The sequence below is a fragment of the Arvicanthis niloticus genome, chromosome 4, assembly GCF_011762505.2.
Source record: "Arvicanthis niloticus isolate mArvNil1 chromosome 4, mArvNil1.pat.X, whole genome shotgun sequence".
In the NCBI taxonomy this organism is placed as follows: domain Eukaryota; kingdom Metazoa; phylum Chordata; class Mammalia; order Rodentia; family Muridae; genus Arvicanthis; species Arvicanthis niloticus.
The window spans coordinates 129,913,873-129,937,300 of NC_047661.1; the positions used below are offsets into that span (position 1 = coordinate 129,913,873).

A 23,428-nucleotide genomic window follows, 5' to 3' on the forward strand; every position below is an offset into this window, starting at 1 on the left:
AAGAACCACATTTAATACCATATTTTCCTTTTCACTTCTGAGCGCAGATTTTTCCTAAAACTAACATTCCCAAAGTCTGCCCTGGCGCATCGTGTAACTTTGCTTTCTACGGTGGAAGGAGCATGTACCACAATTACATCTTGACCTTCCAGATCTACAACCTCTTCGGTTTCCTTTGGCTCATAAACTTTGTAATCGCGTTGGGTCAGTGTGCCCTTGCTGGCGCCTTTGCTTCCTATTACTGGGCCATGAGAAAACCCGAGGACATCCCGCGGTACCCGCTCTTCACTGCGTTCGGGAGAGCAGTACGGTAAGCTCCATGCTAAACTTCGCGCCCCTTTCCTGTTACAATTTCTGCTCTGGTAGTCCTTCTTGGATGGTTAACTCAATTAACAAAATACTAGTGAGTTGAAAATATGATTTAAGATTCATGGATGCCCCTTGCCGTCTCTGGCTATAGCCACAGCTTTGCAGCCCCTTGCCTGGGTCAGTGTCCTAAATCCCGTAATTCCCAGAGATGTGAGGAGATAGAGTTGGATGACAAAGGAATTAACTTATGTCCCTATTGATCAAGTTGAGCCCTCGTTTAGGAGAACAGATTATGGGCTATACGGAAAGGCACTTGGTTTCAAACCTCCTATGGAGGCCTCTATCAATTTGAATAAGAGATTATAGAAATCCCTTCCTGTCCGCTGATCCACTTTACCCATGAAATTGTTCAAGAGATACCCTGTGCCTGCAGAACAACATGTCACCTTCCACTCTGTTTTCTCTTCGTCTAGATACCACACGGGGTCTCTGGCCTTTGGATCTTTGATCCTTGCATCCGTTCAGATGTTTAAAGTGATCGTAGAATACCTGGACAGGCGACTTAAAAGTAAGCTTCCGGAACTGATCGTAGACTTCCGTGATGAGAACGGGATGGGGTGGGCGCACGGAGACCCGGTGACTGATGTGTGTCAGGGTGGAAAGGACTGGAGTGGTAGGGACTTGCGTGTGTTTTGAAACACAGCCCAGGAGAACTCGCTAGGGACCAAATACCAAGAGGAGGGTGGGAAGGGTGGGGAAGGAAGAACGTATCTGGTGAACCTATCTGGTGTCCTCATGGTCGACCTTGTGGAGGCCAGAAGAAGCACATTTCAAGAAGGAAGTGAAGAGTTCTGTCTTAACATATTACCGCAGAGGGGTGTGGTAGAAAGGTGGGGTGTGCAGTTCCATGTCTAGAGCTCAGGACAAGCCAGACATCACGGTGAGCCACAGACATCTGTCTTCATGCACGGCATAGGCAGTCTACAGACACACAGGCTCTGCTCACACTAACACACAGGCTGTGCTCACACTAACACAGGCTCTGCTCACACTAGATCGTAAGAGATGATCAAATGGAAAACGAAGTTGGAGGGCTCATATGTCCTGACTGAATTTCCGGATTTAAGACAAAATGATAGCCATCAAAATGGGGTGGTTTGGGAATCAAATGAATGACTAGACCTGGAATAACATGTGGACCCCACGCCTCAACTCTTAACATCTAAAACTATCAGATAGAGAACGACTACTCAGCTTAGAAGTGATGGAAAAGTCAGAATGCCCAAATGTAAATGAGTGAAATTGGACCCATACTTACAGTAAAAACAAAATCAACCCAGAACACACTAAAGATCTAAACATAAGAGGTAATGCTATAACATTTCTGGGGGGAAAAACATAGAAAAAAATCTTTATGTCATCGGACTTGATGGCAATTTCTTGATTTTTCACACTTAAAAAAAAAAAACCCACAAAGAAAGGAGAAGTAAGTTGGACTTCCTGAAAATTAAAATAAAAACAGTTGTGCACCAAAGGAACAGCAGAGTAAAGAGACAACCCACATCGTGGAGGAAAAGACTGGCAAGTAATATGCCAGATTACGACTGGTGTCCAGAACACACACAGAGATCTGCCACTTGACAACAAACAATAAAAGTTCAAAGATGGCCCAAAGAGTTGAGCTTTCATATAGACAAGGATGGTTGCCTAGTACCAGAAAGATGCAGCGTCATTAGACAGGGACACACAAGCCAGAACCACATTGTGATGGCACCTCACACCCATTAGGATGGCCATGGAAACAACCTCTACACACAGGGGCCGGAAGAGTGCGGGTTGTTGGGAAACTGCATCCTTTGATAGGACTGCTTCCCAGCATAGCTGCTGCAGGAACAACAGCAGTTTCTCAATGCTAAAAATATAAATTCATACTGACCCAGAAGTTCCACTTCTACCTTGTGTCCACGCCCCCACCCCCGTGCCAACAGTCCATTCACCGTAGCCAAAGGGTGTGACCTATCTGCATGTGCACTGATAGTGGGCAGGATAGGGGTGCATGATGTGTCTACAGCAGAATGTTAACGTTACACAGCAGATGAGGGGTGCGTGACGTGCCTACACATGATGCCAAGTGATAAAAAGAATTCTCTCTGTATTGTTCTGTTCAGGATCTCTAGTAGAGACAGCCCTACATCACCAAGTAAAATCAGAGCAAGCAAGAAAAGAATGAGGAAGGATGATTTTGTTTTTAATTAAACATTGATTTCTGTTTGATAAGAACTTCTGAAAACAAACAGTGAAATTATTTTATATCATAAAAGTGCTAAAGCCACAGAACTGTATACTGAAGAATGGCTACAATTAGGTGTACATCACACACACACACACACACACACACACACACACACACCTCTTTAATCCTATTTTCAATGTCATTACTTTGAGTCTGAAGGCTGACGTCTTTGATGGCCTCACATGCCCCTCCCTCCCACAGAGGCTCAGAACAGTGCTGCCCAGTTCCTGCACTGCTGCCTACGGTGCTGTTTCTGGTGTTTGGAAAAGATGGTGAAGTTTTTAAACAGAAATGCCTACATCATGGTAAGTAGGCCACTGCTCATTTATGGTGCCCCTCTTTAGCACAGTTGATCCCACGACCGCCCTGTTGCCTGGAGAACAGGACAGTATCACATGATCAAGTTTGTCACTCTGATACATGGGTGTGTGACTCCCACTCATGAGTCAGGGCTGCACTTTTCTTGAGATAGTATTACATTTGAGGAGAAATGTTTGTGTTGAAATTTCAAAGTGTGCTAGAGGTCAAGAAAGATGGCTCTGGAGGTTAAGGTGCTTGCTGCCAAATATGAAAGGCTAAGCCAGCCCTGGCTCCCACGCAGTGGGAAGGAAGATCCAGATCCTGCAAGTTGTTCTCTGACTTCCATAGGCATGCTGAGGAATGACACATACCTATGCATGTATACACACACACACGTATACACATGTACACACACATGTATACACATGTATACACGCGTACACACACATGTACACACAAGCACACACATGTACACACATGTACACACACATGAACACACACATGCATACACACACAGATGAACACACACACATGAACACACACATGTACACACACATGCACACAGATGAACATACACATGCATGCACATGCACAAGCACATAAATGTTGTCATTGTTATTATTATTATTAATTTTGTTTTTTGAGACAGGGTTTCTCCATGTAGTCCTAACTGTCCTAGAACTCAATCTTTAGACCAGGCTGGCCTAGAACTCACAGAGTTCTTCCTTCCTTTGCCTTTAAATGCTGGAATTAAAGGCATGTGGCACTACTGCCTGGCAATGTAATAAATTTTTTAATAATAACAATAAAACCATAGGAAATTGAAATGGTATTGTGTGTCTGATAACTATGTAAGAGGAAAACCGTTGTCCCTCAAAGAAAATGCCGTTCTAATAGACGGCATAATTTTAAGGAAGAAATTAGTCATTTTAATGAACCTTGAGTTAAAGGGGAGTGAGCCGTGGAAATGCCTGGGCCAGTGTCTAACTCACTTCTTGTGAGAATGTAGATGCCTCTAAAGAGTTTCTTTTGTTTACATAGTAGACAAAGAAAACAATTTTCTCAAAATATAGAAGCTGCAGTATTCCAAGGCTTACTTATCACAGTGGGGTGGGGCCTGGAGATGAGGTTTGCATAATAGTCATGGATAGAATATTCGATGAATTCATCTACCATTAGAGTATAGTGCTGAGACTTTTAATTAATAAATCCCTATAGTACAAGGGATTGTATTTCCTTAGGAGTAATTTTTTTGTGTGTGATGACAATATTCAAATCATTTAATACCTACTGCAGCCAAATGTTTCAAAGACAGAATACCCTATCTGAGACTTGATGAAAAAGTGCACCCTACATACAACACGTGGTGATCCCTTTCACGTCCATGACCCTGAGAGTTCTGTGGAATTAAGAACAGAGAGCTCCTGGGTGTCCTGCAAACCCAAATATTGGAAAAAATAAAGTTATTAGCATGGAAGACAGCAGTGAACTTGCACATTCCGTAGCGCTGGGTGGTCCTGGGTGGTGTCAGTTTATGTTACTAACAAGTTCATCTTCTCTAGATTGCATTATATGGCAAAAACTTCTGTGAGTCAACAAGAGATGCCTTCTATCTGCTCATGAGGAACATTGTGAAGTAAGTAATCACGTGAGGACAACTGCAGACAATCTGGTGAGAGGTGGCATGAGATCCTTTCCTTGTGGTCATCTGGAGTGTCTCTGGCCTTATCGCCCACGGGTGTTACCTGTTTGGGTTTGTTAGATTTTAGTCAACATTCATTTCTATTCATATCTTAGAATCACAGCTCCCCTCATCTACATAGGTGGCTACATATTTAGCTTTATTGACTCTTCTGCTCACGAAGTTCCCCAGATGACCTATGTTAGCAGTTTCTTGGTACCCATTTCTTTCTCTCAAAATTGTTGGGAAATTGATATGCAGAATCAGAGAACAGATTCACATCTTCAGGATCCAAGGTCCCTTTGTTAGTCCTACTGACTGAGAGCAAAGACCATTACCCAAACTGTTTGGTCAAATTAAGCAAGCTTTATTTTCTGTCTGACAGGACTATTTTCCTAAAGTGGGGTTTGAAAAAACACCATTGAACATAGGAGAGGGGAGGGCTTATATAGTCCCAGAAAACTGCAAAACTAGATAGGTGATTTTCAGAGGTTGGGGGATTTCCAAAGGAATTTTGGTTTTGTAGGTACTTGGTCAAACGTTTTAAAATCATTTGATGGCACATCCTATCTTCACATTCAAGATGTGAGTCAAATTCTGTATGGTGGGGAGCATGTCAAATTCGAGATACAGGTTGAAGCATAGTCAAGTTAAATTTTGTAGCAAACAGAAATGAACTTATTCTGAACCTTTAACAAAATGGCTTCCATCCTTAAGATAGAGTCAGGCTGGTCTATCACCTCAGAGAGATAGCCAGACACCTCCATGGGTCAGCTGCCCATGGTCCTGGTCCTACAGTTCTCTCATCTGTGACTTCATTAGAAACAATGACCTCATGACCAGTTTCCATGTTCATGTCTTGTATTTTACAATTGTCAGATAAAATTTCACCAAATACACAGCAAAGTGAACCCATGAGTTTTTACCTCCTGCAGATTTTGAGCACTGAGTGTGTTCAAACACTGACTGGTGCTTTCTTGTCTCCCCCTGATACTCAGAGTCACAGTTACAGATGAAGTCACATATTTTGTATTACTCCTGGGAAAAGTCCTAGTTTCTGGGATTGTAGGTAAGTAGTGATAATTACATGGATGGAAAGCTGTGGAGAGTTCGGAAACTTCCCTGCTACAGCAATCTCCACAACCTTTCTCAGTGTATGACTCCATGTTCTGTTCTTTCTATGTAGGTGTCTTGGCCTTCCTACTCTTCACAGAAAGACTACAATTAATTGTAGAGGGACCAACGACTTTAAATTACTACTGGGTCCCCTTCGTGGTAAGAACTGGTGGCTCAGTCACAAAATCAACAAAGGGTGATTGGCTTTGGCAACAGAAATGTATTCCTTGAATTTTGAAAGACTGGGAGGTGCCAGCTGGGCTTCCTCACAGATGAGCTGGAGAGGAAGAGGGCAGACCAAGTCTCTTTGTAGCAGGCACCAATCCCTATATAAAGGTAGCCCCATTGCGAACTCACTACTTCCCAAACTCCTTCTCTTTGGTTCTATCACACTGAGAATAGAGGCTTTAATGAAAGTCCTGGAGAAGCAGGTCAGTCTATGGAAGCTTAGTATCACTGATGTCATGATCGTTAGAGATGAAAACATAAGAAAAGAAAAACAGACACAGTAAAGGCGGTGGGCATTATTGTTCTTAATCTGTGCCCCTCGTCTCCTGATTCAGGTGCTGAGTTCTTTGGAAAGAACTGTGCTGTTGATAAGGTTTTGTGTAGAAGGTTTACTGGGTACTCTTTCATGAGAGTTACTTGTAAGGAAGTAAGGAGAACTAGGCAGGAAAACAAAAGTTGGCTCACAATTCACAATGATGTCCCCAGATAAAATGGCAGGACCTTCTGGAAAAGAAACTAGCCTTGTGAATCATGTCAGCAGATATTAGCCAGGAGCTGAGACCAAAGATGGGGCTCTAACTTGGGTGAAGTGGTTCCCAGCAGGGAGGGGAATGCCTATGCAGAGAGATATCTGATTCTTCTCTGTAGCCAACATTCCAGATCTCTGGGGATGAATGGATAGGTAGCTGGGGTGAGTTGAATGGAGTCTTGCTGGATCTGTTACAGCTCTCCTCATCTGTGTGACATAAACACTCCCCCCACAACACACTCCCCATGCCGAAGCAGAGGCACAGAAAGGTTGAGTGACTTTGAGGACCCAAGTAGCACATGCTCTTAACCCTTTAGACTCTATTCCCTTGATGTGCAGGAACTTAAAGCTGAGATCCTTTGGGTAGGTACTAGGATCATTGTAAGAGGTGGTCATGTGAGCAAGCACATGTCTGTTTGTTGTTTGTTTGTTTGTTTAAATCTCAGGACAGCATATTATCGTACTACCAAAGGTGTCTGCATCCCAGATGTGCCCAACAGACTCCTCCAATGCTTCCTTATCCCACCTTGCATTTGCATTTACACTGTTTCTGCTCTCAGTGAAGTTGGTGACTTGTTGCTTCTCTTCTCTGTCTGTTCCTAGACTCTTGTATTTGGAGCTTACATGATTGCTCATGGATTCTTCAGCGTCTATTCAATGTGTGTCGAAACCATTTTCATCTGCTTCTGTAAGTATCCAGTGTGTGTGTTTGAAAGACTAGAAGGTGAAAATTCAGTTGCCTGCCTGACTTGGTGATTTACTGTTACCTAGTTTCAAATACAAAGTAGCATTTATTTGGAAGGAAACATTACTTTATAGATGTTCTTTAATTATGTTTTGGGGGTAGTGGGAAAGAGAGAGAGAGAGAGAGAGAGAGAGAGAGAGAGAGAGAGAGAGAGAGAGAGAGAGAGAATATGATGGCAGGTCTAGGGATTGAACCTAGGTCCCTGCCTATGCTAGGAAAGCGAAGGTTTCAAAGAGACGTGGGGTCACATTGAGTCATGGTGAGTAGATAGGCCTCTGATAGGAATGTGCACAGAAAGTGTGTGTACCTATGTAGAGACTTGGCATTAAAAGCTTTCCCCGTAGCTCCCTTCACCTCTGTCATGCCCTGGAGACTGTATGTTTTCCATTAACCCATGGCCTCACATAGCCCAGGGAGTCTGCCTTACCAAAAATGTCTTCTCTCCCAGTATCTCTGACAAACCTGGAGGAGGTGGGATGAACATGGGAGAGAACAGAGCCCAGTAGCCATGCTGGGGCTGAGAGAATGTTTCTCTAGCACATGGGTCTCTCGGAGAGACAGAGGAGTCTGCCTCTGTTACTTGCTGAGAAAGTCCTTTGGTGGCAGATCAGGGAGGAAGATGATTCCTGAAGGGGAAAATATAGAAAATAACATGATCTGATTTTTTTTTTCGCCTAAGCATTTTAAAAATCAATTTTTAATAAACAGACAAGGAAATCTGAGAACTTTACACATTAGATAGATTGGCTTACATGGGACCAGGAACTTTAACCTTTGTCTAGGTTCTCTGTTTTATAAGATGGTTCCCCTGGTAAATGTGCTTGCTGCCAAGTTTGACAACCCGAGTTCAAGACCCACAGTGGTAGAAGAGACCTAAGCCCTGCACATTAATCCCTCACCTTCATACTTGAATCTTGGCCCATGTATTCATGCATGCACACAAAGAGAAATGAATGAATGTAATTAAAATACATAAGAAAGGAAGGAAGGAAGGAAGAAAGGAAGGAAGGAAGGAAGGAAGGAAGGAAGGAAGGAAGGAAGGAAAGGGGATGATTGCTGTTTCCATGGTTAAAAGCACACACTCTTGCAGAAGACTGGAGTTAGGTTTTCAGTGACTCCCAGCTCCTAGGTTGGGTGATTTATACCTTCTTAGAACTGCATCTCCAGGGCAACCAGACACCACTGGCCTCTGAACACTGGCACTCATACCCCCTGCCCCCAACACACATAGAGGCATGCCCCACCCATAGGTAAGTAGACAGGTAAAACAGTTTAACCTTTGACCCCAGTACTGGAAGGTCAAAACAAGAGGACAGCAGATCCAAGGCCAGGCTGGGCTAGACAGCAAGACCTTACCTGAAGATTTAAAAGGCTTAAAAGATGGAATATTATATCTTTGTTTTACATTTTTCACGGAATTAGTGATATGTGGCCATTTGTTATTTTCCGAAATGAACAGTCACAGAGATGAAAGCAACACTTTAGAAAAAATCCCCAGGCAGAGCTTCCTGTGGTGGTTTTGGAAATAAAACTCCCAGGGCTCATAGACTGTGAGGTGTGTGTGTGTGTGTGTGTGTGTGTGTGTGTGTGGTGGGTGGGCTCTTCTCCCAGGCAGAGACCAGTTTTTACCTTCTCCATCACCAACATTGCATGTTTGCCTAATATTTGACACGCTAACACTGATTTTTCTGGTTTCTCCCTGTTCAACTCTCCAATTTGTAAACTCCTGGGTCCTTGTTCTGCGGCGTCTCCCTGCCTTTGTCCCACCTTTGATACTAATACACAGGTGAAGATCTGGAGAGGAACGATGGCTCTGCAGAGAAGCCTTACTTTGTAACACCCAGCCTGCACAGAATTCTGACCAAGAAGCGTCCAGTTCCCCAGAGATAGAGTAGAGAAGCTCCAAGCAGGAAGTTTGTGAATTGGGTTGTTGACTGCAATATGAAAATGTTGCTTTAGAGCAGTGTGCAAGCATCTCTGCTGTTTCTGAAAAGGTGCACTTGGTACAGTCTGAGGGATCAGGCATTTGACAGTGGCCTAGTTTACTTTATAGACTGTGGTCCCGAGTGCAAACACCTGTAGCTGACAATGTTTTAATAACTTTTATAACTTTGCTAGCCTTTCTTTTTTATAAGTGTATATTTGTAAAGGGTATTCAGGCAGTTTTTTTACAACACTATAAATGTGTAATCAATTAGCCATAAAAGCACTGAGTTGTAGTTGGCCAGTATGTGGTACTGAGTTTGTGTATATGCTGCTATGGTTATAGTTACTGCTTAAGCTGGTGAACAGCTCTCTAAAACTGTGATTCAACTTGTGTCCCTGGTTTCCTAGAAAGCGTATTTCAAGTGGGCAAGTTAGTCCGTGACAAGCTGTAGAAGGGCAGGTCCCAGGCTCAGCACTAACCCTGCTACAGGTGGAGTAAGCCTGGAGCTTCATCTCTCTGTTTTAGTGAAATGAGACTCATACCGGGGTGAAAGCTGAGTTTGGGGATATCCTCTCCACTGCTGTGAACCTCTGGCCACCCGACAATATCTGAACAGAGCAGAAATGGCTACCTCCCTCATCTCTTGCCTCCCCTGAGTTTCCTGATACAGCCACGTCGAAGGCCTGCAGATTCTCCTTTTCATGGGTCACAAAAACAAAGGTCAAAGTTCAACTCTCAGTGAGGGAGCAAAGCAGATGAGTCTGTTCAGGCCAGTGGCCTCCTCTCAGGTACCACATCTGGTGCTTCCTTGGGGCATGCATGTTTCAGATCAAGAGTTCTGCCATTACCACAGCCCCAGGGCTGAGAATGGAAGCTGGTTTGTTGTGGCCATGCCTAAATCTCACACGGTGCAGAAAGGTGTGAATTGGACCCATACGCATTGCATGCTTTTCCCTGTGTGTGGAAATGGGCCACCTAGCTAAGGCTATAAAGCCCCTCCACAGAGCACAGGATTAACCGGTGCCCTTTTGGTTTTGACACTAAACTCACATCAGATTGTCTGTGTTTTAATAATGTAATGATAGCCACACATTTGAGAGTTGAAAATATATCCTTGTGTTACAAGTTAATATAAGTGCTAATTTACTTATCCTGAAGTGTGTAAACCTAGATTTAAAATGGTTGTATGGCAGCTTCTTACATAGAGCCAATAATTCCAGAAGGCTTTTGAAGTATTGGTCCACATGAAAATTCTTGGCTTGAAAATTGTTCTTGGCTTGCTTTATTGAGATTATCAGTCCCAAATGTCACCTGTCATTTTTTTTCCTTGATAACAAAGAAAAGCAATCACTTATCTATTTTTTTATTGCATTTTGGTAGTATTTTACTTACAATCATGCAAGGGACCTCAACAAAAATCTACGACAATGGTGACATATAGTGAGCCTGTCGCTGCAGGTGTCCACCTAACCCACAAGCTTGTGTTAGAATGTGGGCCACTCTCTGGACCATGATAAAAACCCTCTAGTTGATTCAGATACACGCAAAAATTGTGAGGTTGGCTATAGATTAGATGTAAGAAATCAGCTGTCTGGTTTGCTGTGTTATGGTATATTCCCACTCAGAAAAAAATAGTCTCTCTTTGTTACTTCTGTTATTAAAATACATAGAGTAAGAAAATGAATGTTATTTTGGAGAAGAATTTTAGAAGCCATTTTTCTTACACAGCAATTAAAGTTTTGAAACACAGAGCAATATTTCCAGAACTGTGTATGGAAGGATTTGAGATTACACACGATGATCTCTTTGTCGAGGCTTTACAATCTAAATTGCCATTGGCAAAACAAAGGCGATTTGGAAATAGATATTGTAATTTAGAGAGTGAATTTGGATGGGGAGTAAATGTTATTTCCTTAGTCGTTCTGTGGAGATGCGTGAACTGTTGCCAGGACTGACCTGGGACACAGAATGAAATGATATCTTACCGATGTAATAATAAGGGCTGATTGTTCTCTCATAGCTGTTTACAATAATGCTGTTTAAAAGAGCGATGTTTGGCGTTGCTGTACAGCGGGTGGGCAGCAGGTGGCGATGTTGCTCCTCCCACCGCTTCGCTGCTCTATTGACTTTGCCCTCCTCCCTCCTAGTGGAAGACCTAGAAAGAAACGAAGGCTCTCTTTCAAGACCCTATTTCGTGACTCCGAGTCTAATGAACATTTTGGTGGAGCAGGGCAAGATCAAGAAGCAGTAGGAGAGCCAGCTGGGCATCCTGCCGCCTGTGTCGCCTCCCACACTGTATCCATCCAACACACCTTCCGTAGTGCTTTGGTTGGGGACGTTTATCCCGGCCTTGCTGGCTTGCTTTTGCATCTTATACCAAAGCCCACACTGTAGCCCGTGAAGCCATCAGAAGTCGCAAGAGAATTGTTAATTACATGCAACATTTTTATACTAATGTCTTTCGTTTTGTAATTTATTATTACTTATTATTTTATTTGTTTTACATAGAGTGACTTGGATGTTTTGAAAAGTATTGAATACATTCATAATCTTTTTACTAGTAACTCGATTTAATAGTAACATGACTTAAATTGATAGCTCCTAGTATATTTTTAAAGACGACAACTAAAAGGCTTTTGTAGGGAAAATTGGTAATTAAAGCAAGAGAAATGTTTCTTAAGGCCTTTCCCCTGCTCCTGTTTGACAGTCAAGCGGTTAAGCGGACCACCCGCTTTGGTCTTAGCCGGAGTAGAGAATGCATCCTGTAAGAGCTGCCAGCCCCTACCACTCAACTCTCTCAGTGCCTTCCCGGCTGGTCAGTCCTTCCCGGATCTTGTGGTCTTGTGGGCAAGTGTACAGACCTCGTTTGAAAGAAATTAAACTTTAAGTCCTGCAGTGTTGACTGATGACAAGTCTTCTCACTTTTTTTTTTTTTAATTTTGTTTTTGTTCTTTGGTGTTTTGTTTTGTCTTTGGTGTTTTGTTTTGTTTCGTTTTGTTTTGAGTTTCGGTTTTTTCCGCCCTCCATCCTGCTCACTGACTGGACTTCACTGGCCATGACTTTACTTTTGATATCCTCACCATCAGAGGAATAAATTGTGCGATGCAGACAATTCCCCTTGTGCTTAGTGGATATTTACAAATGGGTGCCACACGCAAGCAGAGCCTCCTGAAAGAACTCGTGTTGGATTTGTCTTTGTTTTTACTAAAAGAAGTTTTAAAGTATAATCTTTTCTACAGTAGTTCCTTAAAACTAAGGGTCGGCATGTACATGTCCAGTATCTTACCCATACCTGAAGGGGCAGCCTGTGGGAGTTTCACAGAGAAACTTTTCCTCAGAGGGGAAGCTGTGTGCTATGCTGGAAAGCTCCGTTTCACACAGCCCCCCCATCCTGTTATGGATTGTCAATCCCACTAACTTTTATATGAAACAACCTGTTTACCTGTCAGGTTTTTTATTGTGCCAATAGAGACTGGAACAGTTTTTAATTCCGTTTTGAATAATTTTATGAAGATTGCTAAATTTTAGGAGAACTTGACTGAGTTCGCCAACTCAGCATAACAAGAAGTGGCCCCGTGATGGGGATTACTGAGAGTCAATCAACAATAACCTGCTGTTGTTTATTGATGGTTTGTTGAAAACTAACTTTAGATACCTTTATACCAAAACGTTCCCACTGGCGCCTTGCAGTGTGGGCTCACCACCCTCGACCCCCACCCCGCCCCACGCCTGGTGGGTTGGGCTCTCCTGAGCCCATGGCGGTGGGGGTTTTGTATGTAATTAGTGTGTCTCTGCTATGCAGGAACACGGAAAGCATATGGTCTAAATACCTTTGATAGCTAAAACGGTTAATATTTAATGAAATTTGTTGGTACTCATTGTATATTTGGTTTCTACTAATAAAGATTTCCATAAGAGACAAATAGAAAGGCTGACCTTTGATTTCTTGAAGCTAGACAAGAGTGCTGTGTGTGTGTGTGTGTGTGTGTGTGTGTGTGTGTGTGTGTGTGATTACACACATGTGCATCTGTGTGGAAAGAACAGAAGACAAGCCTGAATGTCACTCTTTCTCAGGCATCATTCGTATTGAGTTATTTTGCTTTGTCTTGGTGTTTGGGAGTTTCTTTATTAATTATTATTTATTTTTAAAAGTGGTTGTGGGGATTTAGAACCAGGCCTTTTATATCTGTTTATAGATTAGGCTAGGCTATCCGGCCAGTGAGAGCCCCACAGATCTTTCTGTCTCTGCTTCCCCAGTGCTGGGATTATGAACAAGTGCCATTCTGCCTGGTTCTTGTCTGTGACTTTAGTCACAGACAGACAGACAGACAGACAGACACACACACACACATCACACTACATCACATACACCACACACACCACACATACACCACACTACACACACCACACCACATCACATACCACACTACATACACCACACACACACCACACCACACTACATTACATACCATACCACACCACACACCACACACACACTGCCCTGCTCAGCTTTGGTTTTAGACCCACCACATAGTACCATCTCTGTAGCAAGGGTCAAGGTCTTCAATATCTAGATTTATTTTTAAACTTTTCTGTTACCACATACTGTTGAGTGAAACCAAATACAATTACATAAGTAAATGTCCAAGACAGACAACTCAGGGATGGATTGGGAGGGGTGTAAACACCAAGAAATGGATTGGGAGGGGTATGAACACTGAACAATTGGTTAGGAAAGGTATGAACACTGAGCAATGGATTGGGAGGGGTGTGAACACCGAGCAATGGATTAGGAGGGAGTGAGCACCAAACAGTGACCTAACCTATCATCTGCTCACTGCCTCATTGAGTTTCACAAGGAGAAATTATTATTTCCAAGATGAGGATAAATGTGAAGAAAAACAAAAGGTGAGTACTCACAGCTGTTTCCTGAAGCAAGATTAAATGGACCAAGTGCGGCTCTATCCGAGGTTGGAACAGTACCGTTTTATGGGTTGAATTATGTGTTAAGTTTTCACAATTAATTTTCTTTTAAAATTTAATGCATTTCTTCCAAAGATAATCAAAAACACTATTCTTACCCTTTTCAACAATCTCAAAATATTATGAACCTTATAAAATATTTGTTGATATAGGCAGTGATTTTTTAAAATTTGAAATAGAAACATAGGCTGTGTTTTCAGAAGAACTCTTAAGTTTGGGCTCAGTACTAGTCAATGCTTCCTTTTGATAAAGCATTAATATTCGTGAATAAATTGTATGAGATTGGTCTGTGACTGATTTGACTTTTCTATCTGTCTAAAAAGGTTAAAGAGTTTGCCAAGGGTCCAGGTTAGTTGACTCTGTTGGTCTTTCTGTGGAATTTCTAACCCCTTTGAGACCTGCAATCCTTCCTCCAGTTCTTCCATAAGAGTCCCCAAGCTCCATCCACTGTTTGGCTGTGGGTGTCTGTATCTGTCTGAGTCAGCTGCTTGGTGGAGACTCTCAGAGGACAGCCATGCTAGACTCCTGTCTGCAAGCATAACAGAGTACCATTGATTGTGTCAGGGTTGGTACTTGCACTGGCTGAACTTAGACCTCCCTGCACATACATAGCAGATGGCCAGCTTGGTCTTCATGTGGGTTCTGAACAACTGGAGTGGGGGCTGTCACAAAAGCTGTTGCCTGTCTGTAGGATATGTTTTACTGGCTGGGCTGCCTTGTCTGGCCTCAGTGGGAAAGGAAGTGTCTAGCTGTTGGGAGACTTTTAGCAGAAAGTGGCTATCAGCTTTGCAACCATCTTGAGCCATATACCCTGACATGAGACTTGTTTTTCAACGGCCTACAACAGCTGAAGCACACTCTGATATCCCACATATTTTGTTTTGCTGTTTACTGCCCCCAGCTGCAAGGCGCACGTGGTATCCACGCCTGCAAGGCATGCAGTTCACGTGCTGTCCACGTGCTCTCCATGCCATACACGCCTGTAAGGCTTATGTCATATCAACACCTGCAAGGCACGTGGTATCCACGCGCCTACAAGGCATGTGGCAAAAGCATATAAATACCCCAGATTTCTCTTCAATAAACGAGACTTGGGACTTGATCAGAACCTCTGTCTTGTCTCCATTCTTCGCGTCTCTTCCCCTTTATTCTCTCTCTCTCTCTCTCTCTCTCTCTCTCTCTCTCTCTCTCTCTTGCTAGACCCTGACCCGCAGACTGGAGCGGCAGCTTGGGCCGGGAAACAGTGGCCGCCAAGCATGGAGTGGAGAGGGCTGCAACACCTAGCCTCACAGAGACTTGAACTGCCTGGGCAGGAGCTGGGGGGGGGGGGGGGAACCCAGAGGGATCATCACCTGCTCAGAGGAAAAGGGGAGAGAGGGGAGATGGGTGAAGGATTGTGGGAGGGGTTACTGGAGAGGGGGCAGTGAACAGAATGTAAAGTGAGTAAGTAAAAAAAAATTAATTTTTAAAAACAGTTTACCAATATAGGAAAATCACACCATGGAAGGCTCTAGAGTCACCTGGGATAACATGCCATATTTAAACTGGTATTAGAAAAAAAGACTCTGTACAACAATCCTTAGCCCCTATAGTGTATGGCCAGCCATCATTGTTCCAATGTGTGTTCTTTTGCTCTCATAATGGAGCCTCAGGAAATTGCTCTTAAATTCTAACCAGACAGAGTACTTATCTCCATTATTATCTGGTTCTGGGTTGAGGAGAATGCTTTATAGATCAGTCTTGCTTGGAATAAGATATGGGGACACAATTGAACAAAAATCATTACTGCAGTCTGTGATGTACCTTAACCTCTTTCCCAGTTGCTTGCAAATATTACTCTTGCATGTTTGTACTTTTAAAATATGGCTATAAGGTTACAATAATACAGTGTAATAAGCCATTAATTCAAATGTATGATCCATATCTCAGATGCATTGAAATCCACAGATTTCTATCTTAAAATCTAATTTTCATTGTGCTGATTTAATTCAGAAAGGAATTATATGTAAAAAATATATCAGGAATACATTATTTCTTCAAAAATTATTTCTCATATATGTTTTTAATCTTGGAGTCAAAAATGGAGATTGCAGACTTTTCTCTCAGGATCCAGCTGTGTTGCTGGGTAACCTCAATGACTGGACACTCAGGAAACACCAGGCCCATTAAGACAAATTCAAACCCACTCGTTCAAAGTTAGTTACGCATCCAATGTGAGTATCTGGATAGAGCCACAGATAAAAGGTCCTCTTATAGTTTTCTAGGCCAAAGTGCAGTGTCGTCTCCCCTAATTGATGTCTTCACAGTTGCTTAGGAGAAAAGTTAATCAAGGCAGTGCAGGACCTGGGGATGTCGTCTACAATGAGAATGTGGGCTGTTATGTTGACACATTTACAAGCAGCGGATTAGATTTACAAATTGAAGTCACCAAATTCTTTAAATATATATATGCCGGGGCGTGGAAGGGTATCCTGGTTCTTGGGTTGTGGGTGTTCGGCCACGCCCCCAGAACCCAGACTCCTGACACAAGGTCTAATCTCCATTCAACCTGCACCCTTCAGTCACTAGGGCACAGGTGGAGGGTGTGATTAACAGGCCTCAGGCCCTAGAGAGATTTACATACTAATGAGGTACCTGAAGGCCAGAGGGTGGAGCCAATTAAGCATTCCTCCCTAGCCCCTCCCCCCTCTTTCCCTCCCTATTTAACTCAGGTCTGCCCTGGGTTGGGGATTGGGGGGGGGGGGCAATCCAGATCCATCCACCATCCACCATGACATTAAAGCCTGTAAAAACCCATGGATTTTCTCGTGTCATTGGGGCTGTGCTGTGAGGAACTGTGGAGTCACAGCAGCCGGGCCAAACTTCCCGCTGGCCCATTCCCAGCCAACTACCCACAGCCTGGCATGAGGAACCCTGCGATTCTCCAGCTACAACTACCAACACACACACACACACACACACATACACACACACACACACACACACACACACACATATGGCATGAATCATAATGATGTAAGCAAGTGAGGAAATTGAGAAAGGCCTTGCTGATCAAAAGTATGTCTAGTGTAGTGGCTCATAATGGTGGCACAGCAGTGGGGAGGGGTGGCACTCTCTGCTCAAGCATGGAGACCTGAGTGGGATCCCTGGAACCCATGTGGAAGTGGAAGGAGATAACAGACTTTAAGAAGTCCTCTCCCTCCCCTTCTCCTTCCCTCCCCCTTCCCCTCTCCATATTCCCCCTCTCCCCCTTTCCCCCTTTTTCCCTCTCCCCTTCCCCACTCTGTCCCCTTCTCCCTCCTCCTCTCTCCTCTTCCCATCCCCATCCTCCCTCTTCCCCTTCTCCTCCTTCCCCCTCCCCTTCTCTCTTTCTGTCTGTCTCTCCCCTTCTCTCCCAGGTGCATGTGCATGCTCTCAGACACACACACACAGACAGCATTCCATGAACCCCACACATACTCATCACATACACATGCACATATCATACATACATACACAGGGGCATGGAGATATATATATATACATATATACATATATACATATATACATATATATATATACATACATACATATTCATACAACAATAATAAAATTGTAAACGTCTGTGGGTCTTCCTTTTCTTCTGGCCCCTTGCTGTTAAATAGTGCACTGTGCTGGAGGAAAGGAAGTTTTATCAAAGGAGAAAGCTGTTTGTCAACTGCATATAAACCAACATGGAGCCTGGGCTTGCATCATTGTTAAAATAATCTTGGGATTGCTGTGTGCCACAGTCTTCTACCCAGGTGACTGTCCCCTGCCGAGTGAGAATGTGCACAGAAGAGACCACGGGTGAGATGCTGGGCAAAGCGCTGGCACCCAAGTGGGAACAGAAGCCCTAACAAGCACAAAGAAATTTCCAGGGCAACAATGAAGGCATCGGGCACCCTCTGAATGTCACCCATGAGCCTATTGAAAAAGCAGCTCAGCAAATTAGAAGCCAGTAATTAAACAAATGAAAACAGTTCTCAGAATCTAATGAACAGCATGGAGAAGACTGTGTTACAATAAAGCTAATCGCTTGGATGTATTTAGCCCAAATAAACAGCATAACAGAATGATACCCTAATCTGGTTCCTGGTTAAGGAATTTAAAAACATCTTCCCCTTTCTTGCAGAGCAAAATATTTGCTGCCACAATAGGTGTGTTCTCTCTACACCAGGAGATTTGCTTTCTGCTTTTCCCACTCTCATAATGTAGCCTCTGTCTCTTGGCTGCTTGTATCACCTTCAGAAGGAAACAGAGGTGGGGGCAAAAAAGGAAGCCATGAAGACTTGGCCCAGGAGCATGGATAGCACATTGAGGTACCAAGCCCTACTTATGAGTCCTGAACGACTGGGGGCATCTAGGAAGGCCAGTCACTGCTTGACGGTAGCAGGTTTAGAGTCAAAGCAGGTGAGCCTCCATTCCAGTGTCATCCTGTGACTGAGCAGCCATGGCAAGGTGTGTAACTACTCAGAAACTTTCTTAGCTGAACACTGGTGCTAACCTCCTCCCTGTGCTGAGCTGTGCCCATTCTTGAAGGCCTGGTGGTGATCTGATACACCCACCCTCTTTCACTGCAGTGGATTTGAACCACCCAGGACATCACAAAAGCTGGAGGGAGCCTCCTGCTGTCACCCAGTGCCAGGCCAGAGAGATGGGAGGTATGACCCACCCTCTCCAAAGCTCATCCCAAAGCCAGCAGAATTCTTTGTCTGAGCTTGAGTTCTTGGCCACTGGTGACCAGCTCCCCTGAGTGACAGTGGACTTCTCACTGGGATCTCAGCCTCAGGATGGACTCCTGCCTCATTTCCATATCTTGCCTTCTCATTTTAACTTCTGGATTAAAAACTAGGTTTTCGAAGCCAGTGAACTAGATGGCATTCAGATTGCCCCTGAATCTTGGCTTGTTCCCGAACAGCATCTGAAGTCAGTGCTCTGTGAGTGGGTGACTGTAGCCTTAAACACTGGGCCTGCCGTCTACACTTTGTACTTCTGGAGGTGATGTCTCTCTGTGGACCTTGCTTCAGGGATTTGCTTAATTGTGACTCATGGCTCTGGGTTGCCAGGCAAGAAGCCCTTGCTAGAGAGAGGCTCTGGGACTAGAGATCACAGCACCAAACCTCACAGGTAGGTGCTTGTTTCCCTGAGGGTGAATGACAAGAATCCTACCTTAAAAGCAATGCTCTTTCCTTTTGTGTGGGTCCTACATTTATCTTTTGGTGGCTGTGTGTGTGTGTATGAGTGTGTATGTATGTATGTCTCTCTGTGTATGTGTGTGTGTGTGTGTGTGTGAGAGAGAGAGAGAGAGAGAGAGAGAGAGAGAGAGAGAGAGACTTAATCCATGCTATTTAAATAAGCATAGTGTTTATTTCGTCTCCCCACATAAACTGATGAACAGACAAATCATTTTGCCATCTGTCACCCTAGTCCTGAAATATCATAGTGTTTTCTGGAAGGTGAATGTCTTGGCTAGTCTCTGTCAACTTGACACAAGCTAGAGTCATCAGAGAGGAGGGAGCCTCTACTGAGGAAGTACCTCCATAAGAAGAGGATGTAGGCAAGCCTACGGGGAATTTTCTTAATTAGTGATTGATTTGGGAGGGCTCAGCCCATCATGGGTGGGGCCGCCAGTGAGCTGTGGTCCTGAGTGCTATAAGAAAGCAGGCTGAGCAATCTATGGGAAGCTAACCAGTAAGCAGCACTCCTCCAGGCCTCTGCATCAGCTCCTGCCTCCAGGTTCCTGCCATGCTTGAGTTCTGTTCTCACTTCCTTCAGTGATGGACAGTGATGTGAAAGTGTGAGCCAAATAAACCCTTTCCTCCCGACGTTGTTTGGTCATGGTGTTTCATCAGAGCAATATCAACACTAAGTAAGTAGTGAGGGCAAAAGAAATAAAAGATCAAATTTAAATTAAACCAAATCAAAAGGGCAAAGTAAGATGTTGGAAATGATGTGGTCATGTTTTTTTCCTGTGGCTTCACTGGGGCTCAGGGTGTGTTTTGAGTACAGGATAAGAAGAGACTAAAAGCTACAGAGCATGTCTCCCAGTTCAAACAAAAATTAGATAGTAAGTAAAAAAAATCAGACCCAAAATATGCCAAGTGTAAGCAAATCATGGTTTTGTATCTTCTTAATTAATCATGCTAAGTTTCCATAAAATTCAAATTTAACCATTAAAAACAACCCACAAAATTCTGGAGCCCTATTCTATTAGAAATCTCTTTTAAAACTGGGCAGTGGTAGTGCACACTTTTAATCCCAGCACTTGGGATGCAGAGGCAGGTGGATCCCTAGGAGTTTGAGGACAGCCTGGTCTACAGAGAGAGAGTACCAGGACAGCCAGGACAGCCTGGTCTACAGAGCGAGTACCAGGACAGCCAGGGCTACACAGAGGGTCTCTGTCTCAAGAAAACAAACAAGAAACCTCTTTTTAGCTGGTTGTGGTGGTGCGTGCCAGTAGGGTTGACTTAAGAAGTAAGTTGCCTCTGCATGTTTTCGACCTAGTTTAGGAGTTGCTCCTGCATGTGAGCCCCCAGGAAATAGTTACTTGAAAACACTTCTTAGTGAATCTTAAAAGCAGAAAACCCCACATAGGAGAACCCTTGGCAGGCCTGAATTTCTCTGTGCCCTGTACCTAGAACCTGTGCACAGTGTGTAAGCGTGTGTTAGGACAATGTAGCACACATGTGACCAGCACACACTCACGTGTTGCTAATATCTGAGCAATACTGTGAGCTGTCTTTCTACCTCTCAATAAGATGCAGTTAGTCAGATACCAAAATTGCAGACATATTTAGAGAAGACTGAGTGGTGGAGCTGTGGTGTGGAGCTTTTGCTACCCCGCTTTAACACGCTACAGGGGCTAGAAGGGAGGGCACATGCCTGGTGTGCTTGACTCGCTGGAGTCAGGGATTTCTTTTCTGTTTCCTACAAGTCCAGGAACCTGTTCGTTAGGTTTACCATGGTGCAGTGGTGGAGGAAAGCCTTACTGACGATGATCGTCAAGGGGAAACTCGCTGTTGTCGAAAGTCAACTGCTGGCTATCGTTCATTGTTTGGTTTCCAGTCAGCTTTTAGCTGAATTCACATCACAAAGCACCTAGGCATATTTCATTCAGGCCTGGGGAAGTTGGATATCCTGCCAGCCAGAGCTGCCCAGTCAGCCCCAGTGAAGCATCATGCTTCTGAAAGTCCACCTGACCTTGACCACTGGGTGATCTGACGTCTACAAGGCATACTTGTTAGGAAGACCTTTAGGATGCACGAAGGTCTTCCTTCTACGGGACCAGATGCAAATACATGTTAAGAGATCCCGCCTATGATCCTGCATTAAGAGTCAATTGTGAGTGGGTAGGAGTGAGGCTCGGTGCCTGTGTCGTATGCATCTCCCTAAGGTGATGCATGCCATCTTCACACAGGAGAGCTAAAGATGAATGCATGGGTCAGGAAGGAAGGCCATCAAATGCAGAATGAAAATGACAACAATGCACATTTCTGGATAAGTCCTTCTGGGGTCTTTGTAGTGAATACTTTGCTTCTGCATCATGGGCCTCCTGAAGGTAACTGTGCAGTGGACCAAGCTCATGGAAGCTCAGACTCTGACTGTCTCAGGCAGAGCCACCATACTCACCATGGAAGTTCTCAGGGCCCAGGCCAACAGCCCTCATCAGATGGTGAGGACATACTGGCCTTATCATTCAGGACCTGACACAGCCTTCATCTGAGACTGTGCACAAAGGCAGCAGCTTAACAGTGTTGGGATGATGGGTCAGCAAGATGGCTCAGCAGGTAATGCTGCCTGGTACCAAGACTGATGGCCTGATCCCAGGACCCACAGTGGAGAAGTAAAGAACTGATTTCTACAAGTTTTCCTCTGACCTCCAGACACAGATAGATAGGTATGTATGTATGCAAGTATGTATATATGTGTATATATATATATATATATAATCATCTATATCTATCATTTATATATGCATACATGTATGCATATTTACATACCTACACAAATGTGTTTACATATATGCCTGCATATGGATAAATATGTATAAATATACATATGCAGGCATATATGTATATATAATTACATGTCTATACATATATATGTATATATTTACATACCTATACATATACATATGTGTGTTTATATATGTGTATGTATACATATATTTACATATACATATATATTTACATATACATATATGTATTTTACACATCTATACATATATGTGTGCATATTTACATGCCTATACATAGTGTTTACACATATGTATATTTACATATGCACACATATATGTATATTTGCACACATGTACATATATTTACATATATTTACATGCCTATACATATATGTGCATATTTACATATATGTAGATATAAATGATAGATATAAATGATAGATTGTATACACATACATACATGCATACATACTTGCATATGTACATATCTGTGTGTAATGTATATGTAAGTATATATACATATATGTATATGTATAAATGATAGATATATAGAGATGATAGATTAATGATAGATAGATAGATAGATGATAGGTGAGTTAAAGAAGAAAAAGCAGAATCTATGTCTTGAAAGTCCAGGGCAGCCTCATCATTATGGGAATCAGAACAGCCTGTGCTATGTGAAGATATCCAGGTGCTTTGGAATCTTCATGTTCTAAGACCATGAGTGCGAATACTACAAATGCAGACAAATGAAACACAAGGCAAGATGTGACACTTGTAAACAGGCCTCAGAGGTGCTGAGCAGGCAGGAGGAATGTCAGCGATAGGAACATTCTGTAGATCGCAGTCCCTGCATCCTGTCTTTAAGGGGTTACAGAATCTTGAGTAATACATGTGGGAGGAATACGGTGACTTCTCAAGCAAAGATAAAATCCGAGGAAGACATGAAGACAGAAAGTGGAAACCACATCCAGAAAAACCAAGTTAGAAGTGGTGTAGGCTGGTTAGATGATCGGTGTAGTCTGAGGGGGGATTTCTGAAACACAGGATAGGTCTGGGGTGCAGGTCCTTTGCTGACTGCAGAATTGTAGGAGCCAGGCTACTTTCACATGGGTGGGTGGTAGAGACACTTAGAGGGTGGGGCTGTGCACACAGACTTAGGAACAAAACCCTGAAACTAATAGATTAGAAGAGTAAATACCTGGATTCTGGGACTCTCTTTTGGTTACCTTTTGTTCTTTGAAGTGTGGGAGCATCTTAGAAACAGGAAGGGTTACCTCAGATATCCTAGTGCAGATCTGTGCTTGACCAGGACCCTGGGTAAACCCTAGCATACACT

The 23,428-nt window shown here is 43.4% G+C and overlaps 1 protein-coding gene across 4 annotated transcripts in view; it reads left to right on the forward strand.

Annotated features, from left to right (window-relative positions):
• Positions 1 to 13,051, forward strand: part of Slc44a5 (solute carrier family 44 member 5) — a 30,777-nt gene extending 17,726 nt beyond the window's left edge. The window contains exons 10-18 of one of the 4 annotated variants that reach the window (XR_013110179.1): positions 48 to 310; positions 783 to 877; positions 2,804 to 2,907; positions 4,465 to 4,538; positions 5,582 to 5,652; positions 5,770 to 5,858; positions 7,060 to 7,144; positions 8,988 to 9,916; positions 11,276 to 13,051. Coding sequence is in view for 3 of the 4 variants with exons in the window: in XM_076933429.1 (XP_076789544.1) it covers positions 48 to 310; positions 783 to 877; positions 2,804 to 2,907; positions 4,465 to 4,538; positions 5,582 to 5,652; positions 5,770 to 5,858; positions 7,060 to 7,144; positions 8,988 to 9,091 (885 nt within the window). In the remaining variant the exon portion in view is untranslated. Of the gene's footprint in view, positions 1 to 47; positions 311 to 782; positions 878 to 2,803; positions 2,908 to 4,464; positions 4,539 to 5,581; positions 5,653 to 5,769; positions 5,859 to 7,059; positions 7,145 to 8,987 lie in introns of all 4 variants that reach the window. The other 3 variants (XM_076933429.1, XM_076933430.1, XM_034500849.2) reach the window with 3 other exon arrangements.
• Positions 13,052 to 23,428: the final 10,377 nt, after the last annotated feature.